At 51.3% G+C, this 26,073-nt stretch overlaps 1 protein-coding gene across 1 annotated transcript in view; it reads left to right on the top strand.

The window, feature by feature from the left end:
* The window catches only part of SHB (SH2 domain containing adaptor protein B), a 131,935-nt gene that overhangs the window by 73,357 nt on the left and 32,505 nt on the right, over positions 1-26,073 (top strand). Inside the window, exon 3 of the mRNA XM_082643433.1 lies at positions 13,256-13,471. Coding sequence (XP_082499559.1) covers positions 13,256-13,471 — 216 coding nt within the window. The remainder of the gene's footprint in view (positions 1-13,255; positions 13,472-26,073) is intronic.

The raw sequence follows: 26,073 nt of genomic DNA, 5'->3' as shown, positions 1-26,073 counted from the left end.
GTTTCCCCATCTGTCCTGCAGTTAATATAAAGCTGTTGGCACCATGTCTGGTTCAAAGTAGACCCTCAACAAGTGCTGTCACGAACAATAATAATAATAAAGAGGATAGTTTTATGTGCCACGTCTGCACGTGAAACTTCCTTTAAAAATATTTTTTAAATTACTCCATTAAAAAACCATGTGCTCTGGGTAAGAAAACATACAGGCATATAGGAAATTAAAAAATGAACTCTCTTCAAGAAACAAGAATCATCATTAACAATTTGTTTTATATTCCTTTAGCCCTTTTCCCATTAGGTTACAAAAATACATATCTCTACATACCACCAGCATTTTTTTTCCTACATAAATGCTATCCTACTAGACATCGTTCTGCATCACAGATCTTGTCCAAGGTCATTAGTCCTTTTGAGTGGTTCTATAATGTGACTGTAACACAGTGTATTCAGTCATTCCCCTATTCATAGACTTTTAACTTGTTTCAAGTTTTTCATTCTTATATTCTGCAGCAAACATCTGTGTATATTTATTTCTGCTTGTGGGTCTGGGTATTTCTGTAGAATTGATTTCCAGAAGTGGAACTTCAGGCCTTAGGGTATTTAATTTTTGTTAGATTCACCAATTTGATCCCTGAAAAGGCCATTTCCAGTTTATACTCCCTCCACCAGTCAGTGAGTTTGGCTCCCTTCCTAAGGTAGACAAATGTTTTAAAAATATTTTTTCCTGTGCTAAATTCTGAATTGGCAAAAGACTGCTTACATTAGGGCTCGCAGGGGATGTGTCAAGATGGATTGGACTTGAATTCGGCCCTCAGAAGCTGGAGTGGGGGTGGGAGCTGAGTGTGTAGGTGGCTAAAACCGTGGTAGAGTCTCAGGGTCCCTGGGCTGAGGGACCCTCACCACTAACATTGAGGGAGTGCAGGGGTGGTAAGCACCATCCTAGCTTCTTGAAGGGAGGTGTTAGTGACAGTGTCAGATTCATCTTTGAGCCACTGTACCGCCTCTAACACACCGGGGTTTCGATACATGGGGTCCCAACCCAAACAGAAACTCGGACTTGGGGTTCTGGGGCTCCTAGAGGGTAGCTGGTTGGAAAAGGCCACCAGTGGTGAGAAGGCCATCTCTACTCAGCATCTCATGGCGCCTCTGCTCTCCTGTTCCAGGCATTGATGGCACCTTTCACACAGTATGGAGTCTCTTCAGGACACCTTTTTAGGGCCCCAAGAGGGGCTGTTCTTGTGTTTCCCAGCATAAAAACATTCATTATCCAGATGTTTCCTTCCAAAAATTCTTGAGATGGTCGTATGGATGGTGTAATCTGTGATAGCTGTTGACAGGAAAGAGCCTCTTGAAAGCAGTTCTGAACAGTGGTAGCTTTCGGGTTCCTAATTCTTGTGTATAGCACCTCACACACACCTTCCCTTTCCCCACCCTTCTTTCAGACAAAACAAAAACACTCCATCGGGTTTTTTGTGCTGCGACACCAAGAAATACAAGATGTAACAGTACCGTCGGAAAGACCGGTAGAGTAGGAATCGTGTGGATTTCTCACTCTGACTTTGGCAAGTCCGTCTGATTCTGGGTTTCCTGTTTGCCCTATTAAATGGGGTTGCTGGCTCTGACCATTAGGATCTGTCTATAACCAGATGGTTCTAAAAACCAAATCACACAAACTTCTTGTGGTCCAGAAAGTTCTATCTGCAATGAGGGAGTCTTGCTGTTGGTCTTTTTTGTTAAGTTTGGATTGGCTCTTGGCAGGTGGTCCCTCCTGGGCCAAGTAGGGATCCCCACTGAGATCCCCATTCTTGCAGTGGCTTTACTACCGTGAGGTCTCCTGAGGGTGGAATTGCAGGTTCCTCTAAGAGAGCTGAGGCTTGGCTGCATCCCTAGTTCTTCAGGGTCAGGAAAAGTGGCAGGTCCCCTCTGCATTGTGATAAAGAGGTTTTCTTATAGACCTGGCTTCTGTGTTGATACACAGTCTTTTCAGGAACTGTTTGAGAAGGGGAGCAGGCAAGCAGCCCATCCTAAGACCATGCGTGGTAAGCATGTGAGGAAGGATTCTTCATAGAGGCATAAGTTAGGGTTCTCCAGAGAAACAGAACCAATAAGAGAGATTAATTATAAGAAACTGGCTCGTGTGATTATGGAGGCTGGCAAGCCCCAAGATGAGTCAGAAAGACCCAGTAGAGCCAGTGGTGTAGTTCCAGTCCAAGTTTGAAGGCCTGAGAACAAGGAGATCCGATGGTGTAATTCTAGTCCAAAAGCCAACAGGCTCGAGACCCAGACAGAGCCAGTGTTTCAGTTTGAGTCTGAAGGCAGAAAAAAAGTTGATGTCCCAGTACAAATGCTGCCAGGTAGGAAGAATTCTCTTTATTGGAGGAGGGTCAACCTTTTTGTTCTATTTGGGCCTTCAACTGATTAGACAAGGCCCACCACATTAGGGAGAACAATCTGCTTTACTCAGTCTGTGGATTTAAATGTTAATCTCATTCAGAAACACTGTCACAGAAATATCCAGAATAATGTTTGACCAAGTATCTGGGCAACCCTGTGGCCCATTCAAGTTGACCCACAAAATTAATCACAGGCAGGAAAACACAACTTTGTGCTGGTATAGAGCTTCTCCTCGCAGAGGGTTCTCATTGCATATTGGGGTTGAATTTTGGAGGAGTTTGCTGGAAGGTGGTTAGGATGCCAAGGTCAGGGACCCTGCACACTGTAGGATGGGTGCTCTTGTGTATGTCCCCTCTTCCTTCGTGTGCTGGAGCTACAGCACTGGAACAAGAAGCCTATGTGAACATCCACTCTTTGTAGAATCAGACTGAGGTCTCTGGAGCCAGAAGGGCCTCTGAGACCATCTGCTTCACCCCCTCCCGCCTCACCTGGAAGGACTCTTAGCCCCAGTGGATCAGGCAGCTGACCAGGGTCACACAGCCAGTGAGCGGAGGGCCAGGCTGGTCCCAGGCCGGCAGCCTTGTCATCACCATCCAGAAGGCTGAGGTTGTCTACAAGTCCTCAAGGAGATTAGTTCCTCTCTTGAAGCAGTTCCAAAGCAAGGAAGCCTGGGCAGAGAGCTTGCCAGATCTCAGCAAGTCGCGTCCGCCCGGACAGCTGTGCTGGGCATGCGGCACAACGCCAGCAGCACCCCTCAGCATGAGGCAGTGACCCCGCAACCGGCCCCAGGGCTGCTGCCTCCACCAGATGGGTATGGGTGGGGTTTGACCAGTTTGACTGCAAACCTGTCACATGGCAAGGGGGGGCTGTTAGGTACAGATGGAGAGAAGGGTCATGCCTGGAAGGGGTCCCTGGCTCTGCCCTGGGAGGCTGGCACCCTGCACCCAATGCCAGTTTGTAATCACTTGCTTAGAGCCAGCCAACCTGGGACCAGCAGCATGCATTGGCCACCCCTCTAAAGATCTAGAATGTGCTTAAATACCTTTTTGATGGGCAGCTCTCTTCCTCCTGATACCATCCTTTGCTTTCCTCCCAGACTGCCTAACGATTCCTATAGGTACCTATGTGTGGTCCTGGTCAGATAAAGCCCAAGATGACCTGAGTTACCTTGACTAATGAGCAAACTGATGACCAGAGGGAGGAAGTAACCTGCCTGGTGTCACTCAGCACGGTGAAGCTAGGACCAAGTTAGGCGACCAAGTCGGCTCTTCCAGTGCTTGCATTCCCTGCTGACCTGAACATGTTCATGTTATTTTGGACCTGGTGAAGCAGAAGGAGCACCAACTAGTGTTGGAAAGGCGATATAGACAGCTGCATGTTTAAGAGCATGGGCTTTGGAGTCAGGCTGCCTCCATCCCTGGCTTGCTGTGTGACTGTCTTTAAAGTGGTGATGCCAGCAGCACCCCCTTATAGAGGTGTTGTGAGAATTAAGTGAGAACTTGGAGGCACTGCACTTGGCACAGACCTTGGTACACCATAGGCACTCAGCACTCTTCAAGTGTATTATTGAGAGTTGAGTCTCCCAGACCTTGGCTGAACCACTCAGCCTATCTGAGCTACAGATTTCGTACCAGGCAGGTGAAGAGGGGACTTGGGTGTGGTCTTGGATCCTCCAAGGCTTGCTCTGGGAGGTTCCGTGAGAAAGGGCTGGTGATGCTGCTCAGCGAGGGGTATAGCCAAGGTGGTCTGGCGTGAAAGCCTGTCCCCCGTGGCTTTATCACATTAGAGTGCGGCCCAAGGCCTCTCTGGAAGCTGAGACCTCACCGTGCCCAGCAGACTGGAAGATTGCACCAGAGGGGTGGCTAGCCCTCTCTGTAAGTACAGTCCGTCAATACTTGGAAGACACGAGGCTGGACTGTCTCTGGCTCTGTTTGCCAAGGCCCCTGGCAGTACCCCCTGGGCCCCAGCCTCTGTCTGCAGCATGGGGGTCAGAGGACGCCCGCCCCTCTTGAGGTTGACCTGAGGGTACTGGTACCACCCTGACTCTGCCTCGTATCCCAGTGGAAATGCTCTCTTTTCCACTTTTGGGAACTGTTCGCTGGAGTGTGTTTTTCTTTCTGGAGCCCTGGGCATCCTCTCTCCACTATTTGAAAGGGTGGAGACCTAATTGTTTGGAGGGTCAGACCTTCAGGTCATCACAGTTGATCACCACGCCCTGGTGTTTCCTGCCAGCTTCTGTAAAAGCTTTTTTTCTGAAAGCGCAAACCTCATTGAGACTGCTGGCCCACATTTTCCAGTTTCCTACCCCTCCTCCTGGCATTCAGGGCCCTCCATAGCCCAGCCCCAGTTTCCTTTTCTAGCCACTTCCCATCTCCTCTTCCTCAGTAGCCCCGGGCTTGGGACAACTCACAGTCTTTGGTTTTACCTCACAATCCTTGAGGCTTTCCTCTGTCCGAGACTTGGCTCTGTTGCCCTTTATCCTGGGGCCCTGTCTTCACCCGTCTGAATCTTCCTTATTTCCTTGAGTATATTCTACCCTGGGCCCCCCATTCATTGTCTGTGATGCCAGGCAGGCCCCTCAGCTTCTGTGGCCCTTGAGGGACCTCTTTGCACCAGGACTTGAGATCCTCTGAAATGCCACCTTCTCCCTAAGGTTTTTCGAAATCCCTGGGACTGCCTTTGCTTTCTGCCTCTTCCAAGCTGCCACTGTCTGTACACTTTAGAACTAGGTTGGTCCCAGCGGAGGCTCTGAGGCTGCCAGTCACCCTTGCCTGTCTGTGTCATAGGGACAAGGAATGACATGCAGCCAACACCCAGGACAGTGCCAGGCACAGGCAGGTGTTCAGTAACTCGTAACTGTTATTCACTCAGCACTTAGGGATGCTGGTGTCCCGATTCTCCTGCTAAACCACGGCTCCTTTGGGGGTGGGGGGAGCCTCGTCTCACACCACGTGAGTGCTCAGCATTGGCCTGGGGTCCGCCTTAGCACCCAGTACGGGCTCAGTGATGTTTGAGAAAGAAAAGCAGGCAGGCTCCCCGATTGCCTATGAATGTGGGTCTTCCGTTGACATGGAAGCAGAGAGCTGTCTTCCTGAGAAAGTTGCTGCTCTAAATGGATGCTCGTTGATGCACTGCCTTGAGCCTGGGAGCAGCCGGGATCCTGGAGCGGCAAGTTCGCCTCAGTGAGTCTCTGCAAGGGATGGTGACAGAACTCAGGCCTGCAGCCGCTCGGAGGCCTGTGCACGCGAAGGCAGTCACTGGAAGAGTGCAGAGTGATGGCCAGGGCGGAAGGGCCTGACCATAATTGCAGGCAGCTCCCGAGAGCTCTGTGAAGAGGCCCATGTGGCCTTTTAAATCATGAGCAAAGCACATTCGGTGTCATCAGGGGTGTGGGCTCGTCTCCCCCAGGGACCACAGAACAGGGCCCTCCAGGGGAGACCCCATCCTGTACAGATGTCCAAGGGCAGGGATCAGACCGGGCTCCCTGACTCAGACCTGGGCTTTCCCCTCGCCCTTGGGCTGAGCGTAAAAGAGCAAGTGGTGCAGGTTCCACCGGGCAGTGACAGGCCTGCACTGCTCCTGCCGACGTGACCATTGTTCTTTTTCCACACCCTTGCTCCACAGAGCTCACCCTCTTTTTCTGGGGTGTTTCTGTGCACGCCTGGAAAAGAGATGGTAAGAGAACTCCAATTAGTCAGTCTCGTGGCTTCTAGACAGCTCCGGAAACCAGACTAGATGGAGGAGGGGGTGGGGCCTCTGCCTGTGTTGTGTTGGGTTTGTGTCCAGGCTCCGTCTCCAAGCTGCCCTACCCTTGCTGCCTGGCGGGGTGCACCCTGAGGACCCCTGCTGCCCCATGCTGCCACCTCAGCCTCCGGGGGCCCCCTGCATTCAGGCATTCATTAGGAGGAGGGTCTTTCTCCAGCAGATGTTTTAACAGTTTAGATGAGGAGAGCGTCCCCTGCCTTCCCTTTGATGTGGTGCCCGGAACTTGGCTGGATTTCGGCTGTGTCTAATTAGGAACAGCTGCCCGCCCCTCCTGTGGAACTGCTCACTTGGGCTGTGGTGCCGGGTGTGCTTTTTAACACCTCAGGCCTGACCGAAGTAGATGCCCCTGCCTCCAGAAGATGACAAACAAGACAGTCTGATAAAAGAGACATGAGGAGGCATCTGGGAAAGGTAGGAAGCAGAGCCCTGGTCTAAGAGTTAGAGGACCTGGGGCCTCGTCCTTCCCCAGGCCTCAGTTTCTCCATCTGTAAAATGTAGTCATTAGACTCCTGGGCACTGAGCCCTTCCCTGTGTGTTTTGTGTTCCGCACAAGAGTTGATCTGGAGCAAAGCTCCCAGGTGGAGGCGAGAGATTGCCAAAGCAGCAGCTAAAATCAGAAGTTGTGGATCCAGAAATGGAAGTTTCATAGATGGGTGGTGAAACCCTGTCATCTCCAGCGCAGGGTTGCCTGTTAGAGTTCGTAAGCAGGCCTTCTGTGGCTCTGGGGGATGAAGGGTGATCTCAGAGGAGGAGGGCTCTTGGAATGGTATTCCAAGGATGCCCCAGTAGTGGTAACTGAAATGAAGTCAACATTCCCGGAGTGCCTTCTGTGCACCAGGCGCCGTTCTAAACACTGAACGTACAAGAATTCGTTTGATCCTCATAACATCCTGGACACTGTTGTCCCCGCTCCAGAGATGAGGAAACTGGGGCAACTTGCTCTGGGTCCCCCACTGGGGCCAGGATTTGGGCCCCAGCGGCCTGGCAGGATCAGTGTTCTCAGCCACCACACTGTGCTGTTGAACCTGTCGCTTTCCTGGACCCGGGGCTTTGCCTCCCAGGTGGCGGGTGCAGGGCAGCGCCAGTCAGTGGCGCTGCATTGTCCTAATAATGCAGCCCTAGCCCATGGAGGCCTGAGGGCACAGCCAGGCAGGCCCACCACTGGCTGAGTAGAGGTTTCTTGGTCTGACGGGGATGGCAGGGCCTGGGACTGGAGGCCTCCTTGGCCACACATCTCTACTGAGCTCTGCCACCCTGTCATTTGGGATCTGGTGTGGATTCCCAGACAAACCAGCTGGGAAAATTAGAGGTGAGGGGCCTGCAGGCTGGCATCTGTCATTTCCAGCTAGGCTCCTGCATGTCTGTGCCAGCCTCACCCCGCCCAGCTCCACCCTGCCTGGGGGTTCTCCACCCTGCACCTCTCCTTAGACAGTCTTGGGGGTGCTGTCCTGTGCCATTCAAGGCCGTCCAGAACCACTTCCACCTGCCTCGGCGTCCCCTCTCAATGGGCCCCCTGGACGGCCCACCTTCCCCACATACACCTCGTGCTTCCAGCCCCTGTGCCTCTGCTTCGGTCCCTCCTTCATCAAACACCCAATTTCCCTGCCGTACCACTGTGCCATGCCCTCATGTCTAAATTCTTTAAGGCCCTCCCAGATTTCCCTCAACTGAGTTGTAGGGTCACATCTGCTCCCTGTTGAGGACCCTAAGCCTCGTCTGTCTGTGCTGGGGGCTCTGGCCCTCTTTCCCCGAGGGCTCCCTGAAGACCAGGACTGTGTCTGCTTCATCTCCGTCTCCTCTCGTGCTGGGCATTCAGTAGATGCCTAGCGGGTTGTGAGGACAGGTGGATGCTGGTGCTCCCAGAGAAGGCTGGGTGTACCAGTGAGTACGTTGATTTCCTCGGCCTGTTTCCCAGAGGTGAGGCCGAGCCCTGCCTTCCTTTCTCTGTTCCTGAAAGGAAGGTAAAGAGGTAAAGAAGAGGTTTTTTTTCTTCTAGTCTTTTTCGTTAGATGTGTGTCCGCCTGCTTTCAGAATACTGACCTGAGGCTATGCATAATAAAAAGAAATGTATATAATGAGGCTGTTATAATAGATATCAAGATCCACATAGGAGGAAGGGCAAGTGAAAATGATTCTACCCAATATCTAAGCTAACCTGGCTATTGAGGTTAAGCATCAGAATTAACCCTGAGCTTCCTGACAGCCAAAGGAAAGAAACAAAACAAAAACACACAAACAAAAAACTGTGAGGGGGAGGCACGGAGTTGGTGAACACCAGAGCAAAGCGTAGTTTGTTGCCAATGGACTTGGGGAACTCGAAACACTTAAGAGCCACTCAGGAGGCCCCTGGTTTGCACCAAGCTCTGTCCTGGGCCCCTCACTCAGATGATCCCCTCGGCCCTCCTTGCCTCTCAGGGCCACAGCCCTTGGTCAGCACACCAGCCTCACCCTCCTGGCTCTGTGCCCTTGGTGAATACGCCCAGGGCCCCAGGGCCCCTTCCAGTTCTAACATTCTCCAATTCTAAAACAAAGTGCTCTAATTTTTTTTTTCCTCCCTATATAGTTCTACTTGAAAACCTTTCTACTTCAGAAGTCGACAGAAATCCCTACCCTGTCAATTTAATGTTCCTGCTCCCTGCCTAAGAGGCATAAAATCACAGCCTGCCACCCAATATTAAAGGTCATTTTCCATGAATTTATAGATGGTGATGTCCAGATAACTTGTGACTTAAAACATACAGTTACCAGCTCCCCTATTAGGTCAGTCTCTGGACCGTCCCAGATCGGTTTGGGTAATAAGGAGGACGGGCCTGGTCATTAGGCAGGGGACAGTGATGTCTGGTGAGCCGGCCTGGCGCAACTGCCCTTGACTTCCTGGGGCTCTTGGCAGACATCTCCTGGGAGAGGAGATGTTCCCTTAAATGGGTGTTTTCTCAGGCAAAGGCAGCTGCTTCTGAAACACACAGCTCCTATAAGCCCAACTTAAAATCGTATTTACTTTCATGTGATCCTCTCTTAACTACATTTTTTCTTTACTAACATATTTATTCATTATTTAAAACAACTTTGAAAAATTGTTATGCAATAATTCCTCCCTCTATACACAGTAGCTGTTTATCTTCCTGTATCAGGTTTTCTGTCCTTTATTCGTGTGTATCTGTACTTACAACATTGCTGTCATCAGAGTTTAGATATTATGGGCAAAGTGTGTGATGACGGTGTTCCGCAATTCCTAAGCAAGGAGTAGAATTCCTCTGGGGCATTGTTCACATCGCCCAGGACTTGTGTAGAAAGCCCACATTATACGGTTTGCTCAACACATAAACAGTCTTGCATTTCACTTTTTAACTTAGCATAATTTCATGCACGCTATTCCATGTAGCTACATAATCTTCAGATTTATCATTTTAATGGCTGTTTAATATTCCATCCAGTTAGCATGCCATAATTTACTTAACTGCTCCCTATTGTTGAGGCCTTAATGAAAATTTGAATTCACCATGTAATAGGGAGGAAGCTTGTTTTAATGATTACCATCATAACATCCCCTACCCTAACTGCATGCCATTCCTAACTCAGCTTTGGTAAGGTGCAGATGCTTTGGGGACAGTAAATCCTGTCTGAGAGGTGTATGTCCAAGTCCCTCTGATTTAATAGCTAATCTGTTCCCTGCACATGTTTTCCTTTTAAGCTAGTGTTTATGTAGAATATCCATCTCTTCTGAATATTGTGTAATACTGGGCTATATGCATTTTTCATATTGTTCCAGGTACCTTATCACTGAAGTCAGGGACTTTCATAGATTGGAATTTGGGAGTAAAGAGGGGTTTCTGGCTGTCAGTTGTCATTCATTTATCCCACCCACATTCATGGAATATCTGTTTGCAGCTGGGCTCTGTGAGAGAGAGAGAGAGAAAGCAAGGATGTTCATGATTATTGGGGGCCCACAGAAGTGCATCCACGAGTTGCTTTGTGGCCCAGGATTAAATGACGATTTGCATGCAAAGTGCTTTGTAAACTGTAGAGTACATGTCAGTGGTTGCTGGTCCTGCTTGTGAAAGAGGATGAAGTGGAAGGTGGTTTTCCTATGTCAGTGCCTGTCAGCTGCATTCCCAGTGTCCCCATCCCTTGGAATTCTCCAAAGACAGGAAGCTAGACTGCACTCCTTAGAACCAGGGGCAGCAGTGATGCGGATGATGATGACCCCACAAAGCAAGCACTTTGGTAGATTTCGTAATTTACAGAGTTGTCTCCAGTACTTTACAGTTGGTCTTCGCCTTAAAATGACCAAATCCTGCCTTTTATAGCTCTTCTCTTCTCCTCTTACTCCCCCATAAAAAGGAAAGCATCATCCTCAAAACTAATAAATCGTCCCAGTTTACTCATGGGACCCAATAAAGCCGTGTTTCGCCAAAGTAAGGGACATCTTCTCAGAGGAGACATGATTTTAGGCAGCCTGAGAACCACGTAGTGAGGTTTTTCCCTTTTCATTTACTTTCTTTCTAAAAAGAGAAGGTTATTCTTGTTTGCCAAAGAAAGTATCTTGGTTTGCTGCTTAGACCTCCCGCCTGCCCCCACCAGCTCTCCAGTACTTGCCGTCTTCCTTTTCAGCAGAGAGAAAGTGAGCCTTGGGATTGCCTCCCGGCAGTAGTACCCACCTAGTTGGTTTTGTTCTTGTTCATTCTTTTTTTTTTTTTTTTTTTAGTGAATCAGTTATACATATACATATGTTCCCATGTCTCTTCCCTCTTGCATCTCCCTCTTGTTCATTCTTTTTATGTTTATCATCTGTTTTTGGTAAGGATAATGGCTTATGGGATGGTGATTAAAAGTTTCCTTTTTAAGTGAATTTATTTACTCTAAAAAATGAGGCAACATCAATAACAATGGTAAATAATAAGCCAGGTGGTACTTGAAAACAGCAAAATCATGAAGTCCGTATGTAACTCAGTGAAGTTTGGGAGATACTACCACGGCGCTATTTAATGTCAACACTAAAGGTCACTACCCAGCATTGGTTAGTTTCTGTTGTATCAGGGCCTGTGCGCAGAGGTGGATTTTTTTCGACCCTATGAGCTGGCCTTGGATCATGAAGCCCAGTCTAAAAGAATGCTGTTTCTCAGAAAGGCTGACATCATTCATGTGTTTTGTCAACTGCTCTTCAAGGCACATGACTCCTGTGGGTTTCTACTATATCTTTATGGCACTGGAACTCTGATTTGGAGAATGCCTTGAGATTCCACTGAAATAGCTCACTCTCACCACCCTCAGTGCTTTTTTATCAAGCCCCACCGCCCCTCTCCCACCTCCTTGGACCTGGTGCTCCAGCAAAAGTAGACAGTGAATAGACACACAGTGGAATATTATTCAGCCTTAAAAAGAAATGAACTTGGGCTTCCCTGGTGGCGCAGTGGTTGCGAGTCCGCCTGCCGATGCAGGGGACGCGGGTTCGTGCCCCGGTCTGGGAAGATCCCACATGCCGCGGAGCGGCTGGGCCCGTGAGCCATGGCCGCTGAGCCTGTGCATCCGGAGCCTGTGCTCCGCAACGGGAGAGGCCACAGCAGTGAGAAGCCCGCGTACCGCAAAAAAAAAAAAAAAAAAAAGAAAAGAAATGAACTTCTGACACACGCTGTAACATGGAAGAACATTAAAAACATTATGCTAAGTGAAATAAGACTGTCAGAAGGCCAAATACCATATGATTCCACTTATATGAGGTACCTAGGTACTCAAATTCATAGACAGAAAGTGGAAGGGTGGTTGCCAGGGGCTGGGGGAGGGGAAATGGGGAGTTAGTGGGGGACAGTTTCAGTTTAGGATGAAGATAAAGTTCGTGAGATGGATGGTGGTGATGGTTGCACAACAGTGTGCATATACTTAATGCTACTGACTTGTGCACTTAAATATGGTATAATGGCAAATGCTATATACACTTTACAAATAAAACAAGAAAGTGGGCAGTGAGCACGTTCTCTCCAGCTGCACTGCCTTGGCTTGCCCTGGTCCTACCACAGGGAATCCTGTCCCTCTCCTGTTTCCACTTGTCAGAGCTGTCAGTTCAAATGTCATCTCTCCTCCTGTCTCATCCCTCCCAGGCCCTGCAGGAGCCCCTTTGCTGCAGAGTATTATGGTGATTTAGGTGCCCGTTGTATCTCTTCTGGAAACAGTGGGCTTGCCGAGAGCAGCCTCAACAGCGAACCCACTCCTTTCCCCCTGTCCTCACGTTGGCCCTGCACACAGTGGGTGTTTATGATCAAAGCAAGAAAAGTGCCCCTGTGTGAGGAGGAAGCACCTGATCGTAGCATCCTGGAATCCATCATTCAGCCACTGCTGGCCTCTCGCTGAAAGGAACATGCCCTGTCTGGGGCCTCATCTAGACGGGCGGTCGCCCCTCAGCCCACACTGGAGCCAGGCCTTGGCATCCTCTCCAGAAGATTAAGAGCTTTCCTTCCTTATTCCGAAGTGAAACTGGACATCTGCTCTCAAGTTTCTTGGCTGTATTCAGTGTGTTAGAAGACAGGCAGGCCCTGGGGGAGGTAGAAATGCAGGAAAAGGGTCATTCCTGGGGCTTTGTAGGGGAAAAATCAGTGACCCTGCATCCCCTGGGGGTGGTTCTTGGCTTCTTAGGTCTTTAAAATGAATATGTGAGCTGGGTGGAAACTTGAGGGTCGTTTGGCCCAATCTTCTCATTTTATAGCTAGGGAGTGACAAGTCCAGAGACCAGGGAGTTGCCCTAGTGGGAAGACCACCCCCGCCTCTGTAAGTGATGGGGCTGAGAGCTCTGCCTGTCCCGGGCTGGTGTCAGAACACGCCTGGAACATCACGCTCACTTCTGGGCTGTGCCCTTGAAGACTGCAGGCGGTGGCAGGGAGGCTTCTCGTTCTGTTGTTTGGTCCAGAGCCTGAGATCTCTGTGAGGAAACCTTGAGCAGTGAGAGCAGAGACCCCGCCCTCGAGGGGTGGGACAGAAGTTAAATACAGCCTCCACCTCCCTGGCTGGCAGCTCTGAATTCCTTTGGTGTCACCTGGTGGGTCCCAGGTGAGGAAGCACGTGCTGTGCATGCTTTACATCTCTGCTTCCTTCCCTTTTGACTGCAGAATTTCAGAGGCAGGAAAGCGTCAGGTCCCAGCACAAAAGCATCCAATTATACGATACCCCTTACGAACCCGAAGGCCCAAGCGTGGACTCCGACTCAGAGAGCACGGTCAGCCCCCGACTGCGGGAGAGCAAGCTGCCCCAGGATGACGACAGGCCCGCCGATGAGTACGACCAGCCATGGGAGTGGAACCGGGTCACCATCCCAGCTCTGGCAGGTAAGGAGCCAGTGGCCCTGCTCAGAGGCAGCCGCTGACCTGCATGGCACTCACCTTTGTAAAGGGAGTAAGTGCACGGGTCCCTGCCTGCTCAGGTAAACCACAGGGTTTCTAGTACAGCTGGGCCCTTCAAGGATGAGGAGGGTCCTGGAGGAAGTCCCTTAGGCCAGGCCTGGGGGAACTCCTGGGTCTGGCCTCCAGGGTCTCCGTTCCAGTCCCTCCCCCCATCCCCAGAGACATCCCAGATGATCTCATTGTCTGACTCTGTCTTGGTCCTGTTGGTAATGCTCTAGTTCACTGAAGCCAAGATTTCAGATTTCAGGAAATCTTAGAAGCTAGAAGAAAATCAATCTGCAGAGTGGCTCCTATTGGGCCTTGTGGAGCCCAGTGGCTCCATCCTGTCATACAGCTGCTACAGGCCTGCATGCATCCAGGGCTGCTGCGTTTCCTGTCCCAGCTGCAGCACGAGCCCATCCACAGAGCACAGGCCATGGCCACATCCTGACCTCAGGAGTTGACCCCACCCCTGGCCTAGAGCCCCTTGAATGACTCAGGTGCCTCTCCTCTCCCACAGCCGTATGGAAAGCAGTCTGCCACATGTGTCACCTGTCCTAAGCTATGTACACACCCTTTGATCCTAACCCCAGTCCTTAGGATCCAGGCTGAGGTTATGATCTAAAGCACAGAAAAGGCATGATGATCATGAGAGATGGAGAATGACCTGAATGTCCAACAATGGGGGTCGGTTAAATGGAATATTGTGCAGCCACTACAAAGTGATGTTGACACAGAGTTTGTAACAACCTAGGGAAATGCTTATGTTTAATGTTAAGAGGGGAAAAGTCAGATGCAAAAACATTTTTATGCTTCTAAGAGTTTAGGCATATAAACAAAGAGACATCGAGTGACTAATTTTTTTTTTGCCGTACACGGGCCTCTCATTGCTGTGGCCTCTCCCGTTGCGGAGCACAGGCTCCGGACGTGCAGGCTCAGTGGCCATGGCTCAAGGGCCCAGCCGCTCCACGGCATGTGGGACCTTCCCGGACTGGGGCACGAACCCGTGTCCCCTGCATCGGCAGGCGGACTCTCAACCACTGTGCCACCAGGGGAGCCCCTCAAGTGACTAATTTAATTCTTACCACATTGAAGGTCAGAAAGGGAGAGTTTATTTTTATTTAAGATTCATTTTGCCTTGAATCTCCCATTTTCATGCAGAACTAGACCCTTCCTCCCTTCCTGGCCCCCCAAAGTGAGGCCTCTGCCCTCCACTCATCTTGATTCCCTTGCTCGAAGTTCTGACTGTTCTAGCACAGACTGCTCACAGTTCCCTAGGTGTAGCACAATGTGCAGTCCCATGCCTTCTGTCTGAGTGCCCTTCCCTGCTGTGTCCTATCTGGAAAAGTCCTGTGCCTCCTTCGCCATCCCCGTGAGCCCTCCTGGTACATATCCACATGTCCCACGGGCTTCCTTGCTGCCTCTCTGAGCCTGTTGAGCTTCCTGCACATGACACTGGTGGGGCATTTCCCTCACCATATAGACTCAGTGTTGTAGGTTCTGGGCCCGCCTGCCAGGCCGTGAGCGCCAGCCAAGAGCCAGGCCGAGAGTAGTCATGTGGCTGAGGTCCTTGGTCACCTCAGCTCTCTCCCGTGCATTTCACAGCCTCCTCTGCCCTTGGCACAAGGGAATCCAAGGCCTGTCCCCTGGCATGGCTGACAAGGCTGTGCTTCTCCCGGGTGTGGGAGGAACTAGAACGGAGCCGATGATGTCCCAGAGGTGGCTCTTCACAAACTCCAGTTTGACTAAAGGGCTAAAGGGCTCACGTGCCAACTGTCCTAGACACCAAGGGCCCATGGCAAGAGATGACATTCCAGGCGGTGTGGCGTCTCACCCTCTCCTGGACTGACCACCTTGCAGGTCATGTCACCTTAGGTGCTCCAGTCTAGTCTGGTGCTTTGCTGCTCAAAATGTGGCCCCTGGACCAGCAGCATCACATCGCCTGGAAACTGGTGAGAAACGCAAGGTCTCAGGCCCCACCCCAGACCTGCAGAGTCAATCTGTTTTCAAAGACCCCCAGGTGATTTGCTGGCATGTTAAGGTGAAAAGCCCTTACCCTACAGGACATCATCTCTTCAGAAGCCTCTCAGGCCAGAACTTGCCCACTTCTGCCCGAAGCTGGTTTTATAACTACTGCACATTTAGTTTTTCACACAGGATCACAAGGCCTTGGACAGAACTGTCTCCAGATAAGTTTCTGAGCCGCATGGTTAACGTTGCTGAGTTGCTATCACAAGTGTCTTTAAAGGTCAACTTCTTAGGCTGCTGATAGAAAGTAGACGCAGACTCATATCCCCACCTGTGTCTCATCAAGTCACTTACCTCATCAATTGTGTCTTGCTCTGGGGTGGGTACCGATTGTGCTTTTCCCCAAGAAGCTTTTGGCTCGGTTCTGATTTCTGGGGCATAGAAGGCAGCTGTTCCACTTGGGCTGGAGGGATGCTGTGAGCACCAGCCTTTAGTCTTGACCAGATCCCTCCCCACATCTGTGGACAGAGCCTGTCAGGTGCGGCATTGCAGCCAAGGAGCACCCTCCTGTCTCCTAGCCTCGAAGTGCTGGTGGAACGAGGTGTATGGGCCACCTCTCAGGTAAAAAGGACGAGTTGAAACAGTTCGATTAGGTCGCTCAAGTGCCGCCGTGGTCCTGTCTGTAAACCCGGAAGGATGGCTGCTCAGAAACAAAGGATAACGTTCCCATCTGAATCAGTAGTGTGTGTGACACACGCTTTAGCACGTCATTGGTGGTGTCAGGGAGCAGTGCCGTGCTGGGCTGGGCCTCGTCCTCCTTATCACAATACCTGTTTGAAGTGCCCCACACAGTTTCTCTGGGCCCTCAGGAGCTCTGCGATGGGCCCCGAGAGCCTGGGGTGCAGGATCTGTAGCCGGGGTAGAATCCACTGGGCAATATCGTTAGCATCTCTTTCCATCCCTTGTTTTTTGTTTGTTTGTTTGTTTGCCGCACCGCACAGCACGCGGGATCTTAGTTCCCCAACCATGGATTGAACCCGTGCCCTCTGCAGTGGAAGCACAGAGTCTTAACCACTGGACTACCAGGGAAGTCCCTGCATCCCTTGTATTCTGATTCTGCCTGTTTAGCTTGCATGAGGGAACCTGGTCAGTGCTTTCAGATTTCCGAAGGTGTGTGGTGTGGGGACCCCCAAAGGGCAGAGGTAGGCCCACCAAGAAGGAGTCATAGGGATTTCGGGTCACAGTGAGTGGTAAGAATTTCAGGTACACCTGAAAGTGTATAATGAGCTTCCTCTCACCAAGATTTGCCAGCAGAAGCTTGAATGAGGCAGGATTGGTGTTGGGAGGGCTTTGCCCTGCAGTGGGAGGTTGGCCTGCAGCCCTCTCCAGGGCTGCTTCCAAGCTTCATTCCTTCAGGATCCCAGCATGCTGGTCAAAGGCCAGGAGAAGGGAAGGCCTCTGAACTACCTCTGTGATTCAGTCTACGAAGCAAAAGTGCTTTCCGCCTTTCAAAGTGCTGTCCTGCACTGCATTCGTGAAACGAGGCTGTTCTCAAAGGGATGCTTTGGCATTCTCCGCAGAAGTAGGCCTTCTCAGCCAGTGCAGCCTTTCGGGAAGGCTTGATTATCCCTTCCCGGTTGTCGCGAAAACAGCTCTTGCAGGGTGTGAGGTGGTCCTAGCTTCTTGGGAATGATAGTCTTCCCTTTTCTCAGAATTCTGTGGCTAGGTGAATGAGAGACACCGCAAGCTCCCCAGGAGCCCTCGGCTTCCCTTGCCTGCCCTCCCTCCAGGAAGCTGGTGGTGGCCTCAGCCAGAACCCCTGCCCGCACCCATCCAACACCAGAGTCCCAAGCCACACACATGGCCTGAGCTGATCCCAGCCCCAGGACAGATGCCCAGTCAGTTTTACCACCAGCTGCAACGAACAGAGTGGTGCGGTGGCTTCCATCAGGCTGACAGCCCCCTTGCCACCCAGCAGAAACACCTGCCTTCAGAACTGGCTGGACGCAGTTCTCCACCCACTCAGTTCTCCAGGGGGTGAGTTTTCCACTCACCGCCCCTTGGAGTCTTTACAGCCGGCAGGTCCAGCCCCCCTTTGCAGCTTCCTGCCCAGCGTGGGGCAGGAGAAGCAGCCTGGGTGATTCCACACTGTCTTGGGGGTGGCGCAGCTTGTCTGACCAGCCCCTGGGCTTTGTGGCACGAATTGTGGGATGGACAAAGGAAGCCTGCCCAGGAGGTGGCCACACAGGCAGGGGGCCAAGGAGCTGGGTGGATAACCTGGCAAAGCAGACATGGATTTGGAGTCTTCAGATCTCTGAGGGGCCATTGGAAGGACAGGGACTGAACCTGTCCCGGGGCCTCTATTCCCTCACCTGGGAAATGTGTCCACTGCAGAGGGCCCTGGTGGGGCTTAAAAAAGGGCACTGCGTTGGGGAAGTGCTGGTATTTACAGAACACTTGTGCGTGCATTATCTCATTTAATCCTCACAACCACCCCCTGGGGCCTTAGTTTCCTCCTTTTACAGATAAGGAAACCGAGGTCCAAAGAGAAGAAATGATTGCCCAGGAGCCTATAGCTAGTCAGCTGCAGAGCCGGGATTTGAACCTGGGAAGTCCCACTCCAGAGCCCAAGCCCTTACCCTGTCAATGTCTGGGCTCTCTGACACCATCCAAGATGCTGCATATAATGTGGCTGGAGCCCTCGCCCTCCCAGAGCCCACAGGAAATGTCACATGCCTTTCATCGCCCTTGCACCAATTTCTCCGTGCGTCTGCAGCTGGTAGGATACGTGCCTAGAGTGTATGTTCCCACTTGGAACAGTTCCAGCTGAGGATTCTGTGGGAGCCCAAGTTATGGAGGTTCATGCCTGCATGGGGTGACCAGAGCCATCCCACGGGTTGGTCCTCTTTGCCATCCCTCAGCACAGGAAGGGGTCCCCACACCACGGCATCCCACTCCCCCTTGTCCAGCTAGGGAAACTGAGGCCCGGGGAAGGGACGGGAACTGCTGGAGACCTCATAGCAGTCATGCCATACACAGAGGATGCATCAGCGTTTCCTTTTAATTCAGTGGGTCAAGTTAAAAACTACGTCCTTAATGATTTGCAGCTGCTTCTGTGAAGCGAGTGATCAGAGTGCCTGCTCAGGGTGCCAGGTGGCAGGAGAAACAAAAGTCATTTTCGATTCATCGTCTGGAGATTTGTCTACCTCGAAGCTACTTTTCAGGCAATGTCCTGGGTTCAGCCAGCAACAGGCCTGCCTCCCAGCGAAAATAGAAGACAGACATGTGACTCAGTGCTGAACATATTTATTTTGGGTACTTGTCTGGCTTCCGCACTAGCTCCTTGGCCAGTTTCTCTGCCCTGGAAAGCTCAACACAGTGTCTTGGTGTCGGGAGCCACTGGAACAGTAACAGGAGTCAGACAATCCCAAGTTCACATGCCAGCTCCACCACTCACCAGCTGTGGGACCTCGGGCTGTTCAGTCTCCCATCTGTGAAACGGGGATAATCACAATCCTTATCACACTGGATCTCTGTGTTGATCAAGGGAAAAAATTGGATGAAAAGACTTCATAACCTCTAAAGGGTCACACATGAGAGAATGGTTGTTGGCACTCAGGGAAGGCTTGCTGTATTAAATCAAATTTAATTTTATATATTAAAACAATATTGCATAAAGAGGTACTTAGGGGGCACAGAGGGCCCATTTATGAAGTTCATTCCCAGTTATTCCTGGCAGCGAGAGGCATGGATAGTGTGGAAAGCAACACTTCTGTAAGAAATACTCCATCTCGATTCCAGCAATAGTTCTCACCATGAACCACCTGGTTCTTCCATCCTTTATTCAGTCCCTCCCGAGGATTGGGCCACTGGTCCTCAGGTGTGAGAGGGTCTCTACTGCCTTTCTTCCCACAGCTCTCCCTCCCCATTCTGGCTGTGACATGTTTGTTGATTGGTTGGTTTGCCCAGAGCGTGCAGCAGAATCACCTGGAAGAAGTATCAAACATTACAGGGTCCCACCCCTAGAGTTCCTGATTCAGTAGGTTCCAGGGATGAGGCATGAGAATTTGCATTTCCAACAAGGTCCCCCGTGTTGCTGATGCTGCCGATCTGGGGACCCCACTTTGAGAACCTAAAGTATACTCAGTACATACTATGTTGTAGGTGCTGGGGTCAGGCAGGAGTTAGGGAGGGGGTGTCACAGCTCTGCTCGGGTGGTGTCCATGCCACCTCCTCCAGGAAGCCTCCCCTGACATGACCAGTCCCTTCCCCACCCTCATCCCAGGTTGGGCTGGGTCCCCTCTGTGCTCCTACCACATCCCGTATGGGTGTGCATTGGTTTATTCTGGAACCGCCAGATACATACTTGTTACTGTCAACATGGGGGGTGCTAATGCTGTGTTGGTCACCCCTTAGGCAGGCACCCTCTTGAGTTTTGACATTTTCCCAGCTCATCAAGTGAGGCTCAAAGGGCAGAGAAAGGGGAAAGTAAGGTCTCAAGTATGTCTGTTTCCGAAACAACTGTGAGTCATCTCTGAGCCAGTTCAGTTGGCTAATTTAAAATAATCCTATGAAGGTGAGGGGATGACGGATGAGGGGCAGGCAATTAACAGCTAGTGAGCACCAGTTAGGAGGCTGGCACGGGTTAACCCTATGAAGTTCTGCAAGGTGGGTGTGGTTTCATTGTCATCACACAGATGACACTACTCAGGCTCAGAGAGGGTGAGCAGCTTGCCCACAGTCACACAGCTAATGAACTCGGCTCAGGCTCTCTTTCCACTGCTGTGTTGACATCGAGAGTGGGTAAAGGGCAGGTCTGAACATTCTCTTTAGCTGTGCTGGGGCGAGGTGGCTTGGGCTGTTCTGGAGGCAGAAACAGTTGCTCCCACTTTCTGCTGAGCTCGTGACTTGTCACTGTTACCGTGAAACGTAAATGCTCTGAAGGTGGTAGTGCTGACATTGAGTCCATCAGACCCGGCTCCAGGCTCACTGTTCCCACGAAGCCCATGACTCATCCTCGTGTACTCAGAATAAACAGGCTCGGACTCTGCAGAAGTTTCCATGGGGAATCTTAGACTGCCACCATCACCTGGCACACCCAGCACATGCCACCTTCTCCTTACCATTGGCCCCGCTGGGGCTCCTGCAGTGCTTCCTGCCCCCTGCTCAGGTTCCCAGAATGCCTTGGGCCTGGGAGGAAATTAACAATTGTGTTTGTACTCGGAGCTTTTTGCTATGTAATGAGTAACAGTTGTAATTAATGTTTAACACGTGTGAACAGCAGGTCTGCAGAGAGAAGGGGGCTTTAAACAGAGAACTGGGATCACTCGCTTCCTTTGGCTGAGGGACAGGTTTTTCCAGTTATTTTTTCTGCTTGACATATGAATGAATTCATTTAGTAACCTAGAAAAAGAAAAAGAAAAACACTGGTGTTTCATAGCTTTGGTTTGCCTGCTAATTAGATTGATAGGAATGTGTTTTCTTCAAGTGCGTTTGTCTCCTGTGTGGAAGAGACCCAAAGGTTTAGTAGAATATCTTTGCTCTTCTGCTTGGCAGGTCAGAGATCTTTGTGTGGATAGAGATTTTTAAGCTCTGTGAGGTCAGAGACTCTGCCGGCCTTGTTCACACCTGGGTCCCCACGTAGATCATTGCCTGGCACATAACGAACACACAGATATTTGTTAAATTATTGAATAAATCAGGTCTCAGGAAAACCAACCCCAAGTTCTCTTCAGGACACAGAATACGTAGGTATCATGCAGCCTGCTCACACAGAGATGATACGTTTTCACATCATTCTTTCGTGCTGTATACCTGTCTTCTCTCCAGATGAGGGTGAGGGACCTGCGTGAAGAGGGGCGTTTGTGAGAGTGGCTGTTGTCTGCTGTGGTTGCAGCCCCTGGTGTGAACTCAAGGCCGAGAGTGTGTCCCTGGGTGTTTGAGGATTGACCCGTGCATCCGGATGCCATGTTGTGAGTGAGGAGACTGGGGTGCCAGTAGGTGGCAAGCAACCCCTTGAGAGCCATGCACCTGCTTGTCCCCTCCTGTCATTCCTCCTTCCCCCCGCCACCATCTGTGGAGGGGCAGCAGCAGAAACATATAAGCAGCTAGGCTGGGGCTTTGGGACTCCTGGAAGGGGAGACTCATTTCCACAGATGCCCAGCCTGCTCCCTGCAGGTCCTCTGAGGCTTGTGGATGGGGGAAGTCCCTTTCCCAGGCCCTGGGATTGATTCTAAGTGTCTGTAGGTGTCTGCAGGTTAAAGTGTCAGGAGATACACTACATCAGACCTGAGGGGGCATTCTCCATCTGACACTGAGGCCAGCTCAGAACTAGGAGAGCTGGAGGGTCTGGATTTAAAGCCCTGTGCTGCCCCTTGCTAGCAGGATGACCTGGGGCAAATTGCCTGTTTCCTCATCTGTAAAACCAGGTGGTAATTGGTGCCAGGAGTCAGGGGCACAGTCCGTGCTCAGTGGAGGCTGGCTTTTGGTATCATTATCGTTACTATTGTTGTTTTTGAGAACCTGTTGCGCTGTAGACAGGATTTGGGCTGAACTTGTTAGAGGCCCCTGGGATTCAGCAGACGTGGGTTCAAGTCCAGGTTCAAATCTAGCTGTTGACATGGGACAAGTCAGTCCCTTTTGCAGCTCTTGTTCCTCATTTATAAAATGAGTTATGATGGTGGAGGTGGCTTGCTTCAGCAGCTGTAAAGTCCTCTGTGTTTGGGTCATTTCATCATTTTCATCAGGATTTGTCCCTACTTTTCCTGCAGCCAAGCAGCAGCCCTTGGGGCAGGGTCTTTGTACCAGGCAGCGGTGTCCATGCTTCCTTTTTGGGGTGCAGAATAGGAGGACGAAGGCACGCCCCCTCGTGCCAGGCCCTCCTTCCCCAGTCCAGGCTTGGGTGTACATGCATGGACAGCATTCCTGGAAACCAGATGGGATTCCTGGAGCCCAAGCGGGTTTCCCCATGCCCTACTTCTCGGGGAGTCACCACTGCCCCCTCTCGTAACGAGAACCTCTGTTCTCAGGCACTGCCCACGAGACGTGGCAGCTTGGTGCCCTGGGGCCTGCGTGTGTCTGCAAGGAGAACACAGAGGCCTGTCATAGGTGATCCTGGAAAAGCAAACCAAAACATTTGCTAGGCTGCCCATCGCCTTACAACCTACCTGGAGGCACAGCCTTCAGTAACCGGGCAGAGGGGAGAGTGAGGCCTGCTCTTGAACTGCAGGGGAGAAGGGGGCTTCACCTCTCTGGGCCTTAGTTTCTCCAGCTGTAAAATGGGAATTCTAATACTTGTCTTACTATGAGGAGCAGGCGAGATGAGGCAGAACATATGTTTAGAAAGTTGAAGCAACAGAGGACCGTTGTCATAGGAACAGAGTTTTAGTCAAGTGCAGGTGTTTGCTCATCGTCGTGAAAGCTTGTGGTATTTCCATAGACTCTGGGTCATGGGGGCCCCCCACCTTCCCAAACCAATGCGCAGTCTCCCTCCTTGCCCCCTCCTGGGGGCTTATGACTGCCTGGGCTGCAGCCCCTTCCGTGCCTCTGCACCCCTGCCCTCCCCACTCCCCGCCTGTCCCCCCACTACAAACCCACCCGGCCATCAGTGGTGTGGAGGAATCAGTGCCTGGGACTGTGTGGAAGGGATGCCTTGGGCACCTTCATTCTGTTCTCTGTGCCCTTGTGTTTTCAGAGGCATAGGACATCCATGAGCAAACACCAGGCCTGGAACACTGTGCAGGCCCCTCCTGTCAGCCCCGTATTCACTCCCACCTCGTCCACACGGGGCCTAAAGAAGCCTCTTTAGCACCTGAGAGCTCCGTGCACAGGGTTTTGTTTTCAGTTCTCTAATCCTTGTTGCCTTATGCTTAAAGGACTCTGTCCTGTACTGGAGAACTGGGAGGGCCGGAGGCTCCAGACCAGCCAGAAAGAAGCAGCCACTGAACCTGGAGCACATCGTAGGCCTCACCTGGGACCCAAGACCCTGGGCCCTCTTTGCTCCCTTCCAGTTCCCTGTGAATGATCCCTGTCCTTAGGGGCCACCATCCACACTTGTGGTCCGCCCAGAGGGCTGGGGGATGTTGGGCAGACTGTCGACTCTTCTCTCCCTGCCCGTCCCCAGAGAAAGGCACTTCTAGAGGCTTTCCAGGGTTTCCAGGAGGCTGCCCAGTGTTTCCATCCCAAAGCAGAGGGACAGAGACTGGGGTCTGGGGCTTGCTGCCTGGGGTGACAGCCTGCTTCTATCTGCTGGGGCAGGCTATTCGCCCGCACCAGGCCCCGTTCATAAAAATGTAGGTGAAGTTGCACCAACCGCCTCGGTTCATTGTGAGGGTCAGAAGAGAACGTCACGTCGGGTCCTCACGTATATACTTGTCCATGCACAGGAAGCACTCAGTAAAGGTCAAGCCATTTTTCAAAACTATTTTAAAATAATTTGTGGTGGGGATTCCAGCTCCTAAGTTTCCTTTCTTGATTGATGAATGAGGTTTTTTGGTCCTGCTGACCATAAATCTGGATGGAGATTCATACACTGAACAGATTCTATGCATCTACTATACATCAGGCACTGTTCTAGGCATTGGGAATTCACCTTTGAAAAAAACCAGAATATGTCCTGTCCTCTTGGAGCTTCCAACTTAGGAATTCCAGCACAGGTTGGAGAAGAAGACGGTTTCTGATACAAGGTACTTTATCTTCTTGAGTACATGAAAAGGAGCTGCTCTGAGCATGGATGTGACCATGGGGAGAAGGGACCACCACGTACAGGGGGCCTGCCTGGACTTTGGTACATCATCTGTTACTAACCACCTCCACAATCCTTTATGGTATAGGTATTGTCAGCCCTGTTTTACAAAAGAGGCAGCTAAGGCTCAGAGAGGTTTAGAGTCTTGCCTAAAGTCACACAATAGTGGCAGAGGCAAAGTTCAAACCCGGATCTTCCTAACTCCAGAGTCCACGTCCTTTCCATGATGCTGAGCCACTGCAGTTCCTCTGTTCTCTGGCCTTGTTGCAACCCATGGGCTGTGTGTCAGGCATGGGGAAGTTCAGGAGAGGCTGAGGCACGAGACCTCATCTCCATCCGGTTCTGAGAAGACACCTACATAACGCACTGTAATACAGACTGGCGCGGGGTCAGACAGTGGCACAGACAGGGGAGGCGGGGTTCAGAAGAGGAGAAAGGAATTCCACCTGGGGATGTGTCTAGGACAAAACTTCCCCCCAGGAGGTAGCATTAAAGCTGAACCGAAGAATGCTAGGACTTTTGCACCAGAGATAGTGAAGAAAGGGATTCTATTGGACAGGCACAGCATAGCAAAGTCCTAGAGGCAGGAAGGCAGATGATGGATTTGGGACCAGCCATTCTTTGTGACTGGAGCCTAGGGGTGGGTGTGGAACCTGGAGGGGTTTTTTTTAGGGGAAGATGCATCCAGGAGGTCAGGTTGTCACCAAGTCACAGAGGACCTCAAGCACCAGAGTGAATTCTCTGTCCCAGGGAAGTAGGAGCCAGCAAGAGTTTCTGAGCCCAGAGAGCTGTGCTTTGGAGGCCCTTTGGCATTTTGGAACCTGATCTCTCTGGCCAGCCCTGAATGATAAACAGGAAGGAGCCGGATCCTGAAGGAACACATTTACTTCATCTAAGCAAACATTCAGTAAACACCATCTCTATGCCCAGCACTACAGTCAGTTTAGGGACAGACAAGAAATTGGAGAGGAAAAAGAGGCCTAAAATAAATCCCAGGCGCTGCCCCCACAGAACACCCGGGCTGACTGGGGAAGAGTGGCTGGGGGCCCACCGAGCTACAAGAGAAGGGCCAAGTGCCGTGAGCTGCCCAGGAGGAAGGTAGTTCTCAGCAGGTGGGATCAGGGGAGGCTTTGTGGAAGGGGAACTTTTGTGCCAGACCGTCGAAGCTTCTAGACTTCATACAGGTGGTGGTCGTTTCAAAGACTAAATGAGTGAGGCACAGCTCCTGCCCGGCCAGCCCCACTCCTGAGCTCTGAGACCCTGGAGGAGTTCTTCCTCCCCTCCTCCGGGCCCCACTCCCTTGCCCACAGGGTGGCAGGGTTGTCGTGAGGGTTAGAGCTCTCATGGGCGCCTGGAAATGCCGTCTTCTGTCATTGACAATGACCCAACTTCAAGGCTGATTGGTATAAAATCTATAATACATGTAGGAAGGCGACCACCAGCGGCAGAGGCTAACCTGCAGGGAGGAAGGGCCTCCCGGAAGATCTGAGCTGGGTCTTAAAGAATGAGACGTGTCATTAGACCAGAGCTTTTGGAAGGACATTTGGGACATCATGAAGGGCCACCTCACCCTCTCGGGAGACAGGCTGCTACAGCTGTCAACCATGCCACTTCTCCCACTCTGCCACCAGGGTACTGGTCCCCATCATCACACCAAAGGCAAAAGGGCTCCAGAGGCCTGGCCCTGCCCGTCTGAGTCTCCCCTCCCTCCCTCAGAACTCTGACTTCTGTTTGTAATTGCCTATAGGTGGAATTAATTAGATACTGTCATTCTAACAACTCACAAGGGTGGCATATTTTTTCTCTAAATCTAGATATCCTTTTGAGGGATGTGTCT

Source organism: Mesoplodon mirus, assembly GCF_964341445.2.
Source record: "Mesoplodon mirus genome assembly, chromosome: 1".
In the NCBI taxonomy this organism is placed as follows: Eukaryota; Metazoa; Chordata; class Mammalia; order Artiodactyla; family Ziphiidae; genus Mesoplodon; species Mesoplodon mirus.
This window is presented reverse-complemented; position numbering and strand designations above follow the sequence as displayed.